This window comes from Cydia fagiglandana, chromosome 8, assembly GCF_963556715.1.
Source record: "Cydia fagiglandana chromosome 8, ilCydFagi1.1, whole genome shotgun sequence".
NCBI lineage: Eukaryota > Metazoa > Arthropoda > Insecta > Lepidoptera > Tortricidae > Cydia > Cydia fagiglandana.
The window spans coordinates 10,275,049-10,281,048 of NC_085939.1; the positions used below are offsets into that span (position 1 = coordinate 10,275,049).

At 35.7% G+C, this 6,000-nt stretch overlaps 1 protein-coding gene across 4 annotated transcripts in view; it reads left to right on the plus strand.

Moving 5' to 3' along the window:
- LOC134666639 (hemicentin-2-like) overlaps positions 1–3,239 on the plus strand; it is a 129,587-nt gene extending 126,348 nt beyond the window's left edge. For 3 of the 4 annotated variants that reach the window (XM_063523855.1, XM_063523856.1, XM_063523854.1), the window contains exons 16-17: positions 1,624–1,766; positions 2,401–3,239. In XM_063523855.1, the coding sequence (XP_063379925.1) occupies positions 1,624–1,766; positions 2,401–2,505 (248 nt within the window). In that variant the 3' untranslated portion in view covers positions 2,506–3,239. The remainder of the gene's footprint in view (positions 1–1,623; positions 1,767–2,400) is intronic. The other variant, XM_063523857.1, reaches the window with a different exon arrangement.
- Positions 3,240–6,000: the final 2,761 nt, after the last annotated feature.

Sequence of the window (6,000 nt, forward strand, 5' to 3'; positions counted from 1 at the left end):
GTCATAATGTATTGTTTGTCCGAATTTTCGTTAGTCATAATTGGTTTTTCTCAGAAACGCGTAACTTTTCAGGATTGCCATAAAACAAACCTAACCTAACCTAACCTATCTATAGAATAACCTTAGGAAAATCCTGAAAAGTTAACGGTTTCAGTTTTATGACTAACGATAATATGACAAACAATACATTATGACTTAAAACTTTATGGGAAACAAAGGGACCCCGTAATCACACGGATGATGCCAATTAATTAATAGCAAGTTTTGTTTAGGTTCACGAACAATTACTTTATTAATAATTGCTCTATTAATAACTCCATCTACATTATTTACAAATAACAACCTATATGACAAGCTTGATTTTTAACCCTATCACCACTGATTATCATATTGCCTCAGATCAAATTCTATGCACATAATACGACGAAACTGATATCTCGTATCGACAGCACATCTATTTATAGGTACTGTAATAATAGGCACTCATTAAAATTGTATTCGTATTATTGATGTTCCGCATTTGAAACTCATAACATTACAAGGTAGGTATGCAAAATTACAATATATTATGATAGTGTATAACATAATACTTACCTAATTACTGATGTTAAATAGTCCACCTTAGACAAGAAACTTGTCATAGCTACGTTATGAACCAAGATGCGCGATCTACTTTCTAAACTTCAAAAAACACATGTTTCGCGAGTTTAAAAACTTTTCTGCCATTACACATACCTATTCTCTGAAACACTGTCCTATGCAACGAAACTTGTATCGTATAAAGCCAGATGTTGGCAGCAAACTGCTGAATGCCAGAAGTTAAAACTAGTGTTTACTTAGACTTTTACGTCAGGGCTTCGACATTCCGACTTTAAAACTTTACTTATTAGCGAGCTATCTTTTTGCCTGTCCGGCTTTTTCCACGGATTAGCGGCAAGCTTGTTTATTTTCTTCTGTTTATGTTTTGTACGGGTCGATGGTTCGCTCGCCACCAGGCAGTGAATAATCTGATTACCAGCGGCAGTAACAAGGAGCACTGTTGCTTTAAATGAGTCGGTTTTCCGGAAACCTCTTTCTATGCCATTTCTTATTCAATCCTCAGTTGGCAGTTTGTTTTGTTTCTATTTTAGTTTGTTACTATGTTAAAGTTGATGTTGCTTACTCAGCCTAATTTATGTTACTTACTCAGCTTAATTTTAAGTTTTGCTTATGTTTATCATTGATCATCTAAAACTCCTAATCATGTTTGTATAAATTAAATATCATTCTTATGTAAAATCAGATTTTTCTTAGTACATTTATGAATTAAGAAAAACCGCACATTTTGATTAAAATTCAAATATGAATAATGAGGCGGCAGCCATTTTGATAACGTAATACGTTATTTTTGATTATCGTTTACTGGAAATAACGAATAATAGTTATGATGTACGTCTTTATGTAGGTATAAAGTACGTTATTGATCAATAAAAACATGCTTTCAGTCACTTGTTAACTTGCCATTGAAGCAGCACAGCTGACCGCGCCAAAATAAATGCGCGACTGTTAGGCGCGCTGCTCACGATTTGGCAATAACAGTTGCATAAAAAAATTTGGAAGCGCTGCTTACTAACGTGTGTGTAGGTGTGAACTGTCCGCCCGACCCGCCGCAGTACTCCGCTGTGGTAGCGTCGCCCGAGCCGAAACACTCTGGCAGCGCCCACAGCATCGTACGCACGTCACCGACCACGCCTATATCACAGCACGCCGCTTATGCTGACTCACAGGTAGATAATAAATCACATTACTAACACTTGATATAATCACCGTCTTATAACTAGGTACTGCTTAAGTAGGTATTCATTCGGCGATCGATTAACCCCGATTTTATCTTAGTCGGTCTGTTGTTGATTAGTTTAATGATAATTTTGTAATAATTGTCAGCTAATTAAATAGCAAGTAGCAGTCCTACAGTCCCTAACAAACAGGGTCTTCACCCTTATACGTCTTGGAGAGTAAATAGACGTTGACTGTCGAAAGTGTCCGCTAACTCAAAGTGGCACTAGCTAAGGATTTCTTAGCGCTCGGAATTTCTTTGATGTTCCAAAAACTAATGTGGGCATGAAAGAAAAAATCTAAACTAGTTCTTACAGTAACATTAGGTAGGTACACCGTAAGATAAAAAGGACAGAGTTAATTTTACGAAAATAATGAATACCTGCTTTGTGTGATGTGATGTGCCGGATTGGGGAGCAAATCTGAGGGGCTACTGCGAAAACTGAAATTCGCATGCGGGGATCTTTCTCTTTTACTCAAATGAAGGCGTAATAAGAGTGACATAGAAAAGTGCCCGCAATTTCCGAACTTCTATTTTCGCGGTTATGGCACTGATTGTTTTGCTAATTTGTTGGTCATTTTCAGAGTGAATCTGGTCGAAGCGGTGTCAATGGCGCGGTGCGGTCACATCGAGAGGTGGTTACGACGAGAACGCCCTTACTGGCGGCTCATCAAGAAAGTTGCGTTTAATATTGGGTACTCTTTGTTTCATAGACTTAGTCAAAATTAATTTACGAATATTTAATAGAAAAATTACAAAACAAAAATCAGAAACTGTCAACTGCTGTTATAAGTAGGTACCTATGGCTTTAGGTAGTGGGCAAACTCGGTCCCCTTTTAATTTTGATTATTATTCATGAATATATAGAGTATCATACGAAGGATATGTTCTTACATAAACGATGCCAATTTTAACTCAATTTAATTGCATTACGGGTCACTTTCGATAAACTTTATTATTTCCAAGGAGATAAAGCAATCCCGACTACATTCTGGAATTTATTTTCCAATAAAATGTTATTTAGGTACGAGAAACTGAGGTACTTTAATCATGACAGTAAGAGATAAATCGTGTTATAATCAGGGACCGTATAACCGGTTTTATTAAATACCTGTATATAAACTGTCAAACGAATACCGGTTAAAATGTTATACCTATATTCGAATTAGAGGTATTGCTGTCATTCCGTTTTTGTCTTTATCGCTAAACTACACTAATTGACATAATGAAATACCGGTATTCATTAATACCTCAATAATAACAGGTATTCAGTATACCGGTAATGGTTATCGTATTTAATACCGGTATTCATTGCACTTGATCAAAGAGTAACCAAAAACTTTGCGACAAGAGGTTAAAGTTGTTGTTAAGTCCTCATGCTAATATTGATCGCAGTACAAGCGAAATATTTCATAATTTTACCCCGAGCATAGCAAGTGGTTCGAAATTGCGACCGTTTCAAAGCACGAGGTTAATGAATGAATTAATGAAAAGAATTAACCCCAGAAAACATTTCCATATGAAATATGAGCGCCGCGCCGGCGCGCCGCCGCCGCCATCAAAATTTTCGCGCCGCCGCCAAAATTTTCGCGTCGCCGCTGCCGACACTGCGCTATCGCCGTGGCATCGGCGTGACCTTGTTAGATACTAGAGTCTGTCTAAGCTAACTTTGCACCGATTTGAACAGAACAAAGTGAGGGAGTGTTATTATAATATAAACGTCATATTTTCATAGAAATTTGACATTAACGATGATATTTACACACGTTGTCGTTGCAAATGCTATGCAGATTAGTTTGATCGGGAATTTATTGCTTTTATATAAGGTGCTAACAAATTACAGCTTGGCAAAAAAGAGTAGAAATTAAAAAGTGGCAACACTGTAGTGTCGTCCCGTTTTCTTATATAAATTGGTTTGAAAGGGACGACACTACAATGTTGCCACTTTTTAATTTCTACTCTTTTTTGCCAAGCTGTAGGTATCGATATTTTAAGAGATGGTACTTTATATAAAAACAGTTAACTTTAAATAGAAATCAAGAAAACTTTTCATATCATATTTTTGTTTTATTTACCGAACAAAAAAATAAATTAAAATTATATTAATAAAATTAATTAAAAATAATCATTACGTGCATTTAACCACATAAAGAAAAAATACATAGAGTGCTCATGCTCACTCCATACATCAGTTTTGGTACCAAAAATACTATTCTTTTCGTAGTCAACATTAGTATCGAGTAACGGAATTATCAGTACTGCTACTTGACAATAGATGTTGCACCGACCGAAAAGTCTAATGCTCAACAACTTTCAGCTAATATTAAACAAGGATTAACTGGAACTTATTTTCAACTCCTTCTGCTTTAATATTAGTTGTAAATAGTTGTTCAATACAATATTCGTGAGTCGCGACATTTGAGACATCTAGCATCAAGTAGCGGTACTGATAATTCCGCTACTCGATGCTAAATGTCAATTACGAAAATAATAGTCATTTTGGTACCAAAACTGATGTATGGAGTGAGCACTCTATGCTTACTATATTTGTCTATGATTTAACTGACAAGATGTTTAACACTTTCTGTTTTGCCAACAATTGTTTGTGTTAAATGTCATTATCATCAACGTGTCATTTCATTTATCAACGTGAAGTGGCCAGTTAAAAAGAGGTCTCATTTAATTATCTCATTAACAGGGTGTTTTTACGTAGCAAATTTGTTTTCCAATTTTCTCAAAGAACATCATAAAACCTAAATGTTTCGTACTTAAATATACTCCAGGAGTCGAGTATTATCAGCTGTAAAAATATTGGTAGCTAATTTGTTAGCACCTTATATTAAGTTCGGATATATAATTTTTTGGCTAATATATATTAGACTGCATGCTTTCTCTTGTCTATGCTTAAGCTAAACATGTGGCAGTAGTTAGCGATTCGGTGGCCAGGCAATGTCAATGAATAAGAAATAGGTGATATGGAGTTTAACCTAATACGTCTATTCCAGAACATATCCTCAACAATTGAATGTAAAGGTATGAGCACGATAGTTGAAGTCACGCACACAACAACAAAATCATGTAATGACAGTGAGATTTTGAAATTAATATTCTTTTTAGGCTTCCGTATTTCGTACCAATATCAAGTTGATATCAACTGTAAAAAAGTTTCTTGAAGGTTTTTTTTATAGGCTTTTAATATCGTACGTTTAAGTCGCATTCACTCATTGATTCATTCATACTATTTTTGCGATTAGTAGGTACTCTGTGCGAGCAGTGTGTGTAATCATTCACCTCTCCTGGCGATACGTACATATAATAACTATTATATTTGACTATAGCTACCCGGACTGACTTCGCACGGATAACACAAAACCTTAACAAATTGTACACCTAAACTAAAGCTTCCTCAAAAATCTTTCTATTGATAGCTGAAATCCGCATGAAAATCAGTTGAGTAGGTTTTGAGTTCATCGTGAACATACATTCATATAGTTACAGACAGACGCGGCGGGAGACTTTGTTTTATAAGGTGTAGTGAATTAGTGATAAATTCAATTAACAGTAACCTCACAATATAAAGATGTTCATTGTGCTGCTTATCTACAGTTCATGGCATGAAAAACTTTTTTCCTACCATAATTCAATAAATAATCCTTGAAATTAAAAGGTTTGAATTCTCTTCGCATAAACCAAGTTTTCAAGGCTACGCCGCCGATTCGCCGCCGCCGCCAACCAATTTTGACCGGCGAACCGTCGCCGGCTAAATGCCTATCGGGCGGCGCTAGACGTGCGCGCCGGTCGAAAATAATTGGGCAACGGCGCGCCACCAAAAAATCCACGGCGGCGGCGTGGAATTTTTCAACTTTTCAATATTAAGACGTATAATGAAAAGTCATGCTTAACCCTTAAATCGACAAGGGAAAAAAATCTTAAAAAACTGTGTTAGTATCATTTTTTCGGTGTTATTATCTTATTAGGTATGTGGTTGTTTATAATAGTTTCGAAAAAAATCTATTTATAATAGTTTCGAAAAAAACATAGGTATGACAAATATGTTGGATGTTGCCAGGTTCGGTGTAAATAAAAAGATACGCTGCATAATGAAAAGACGTCTAGTATTTTGGACGTTGCCGAATATACAGTACTTTATATGCATAAGGTTTTTTTTTGTCAATATCATGTTT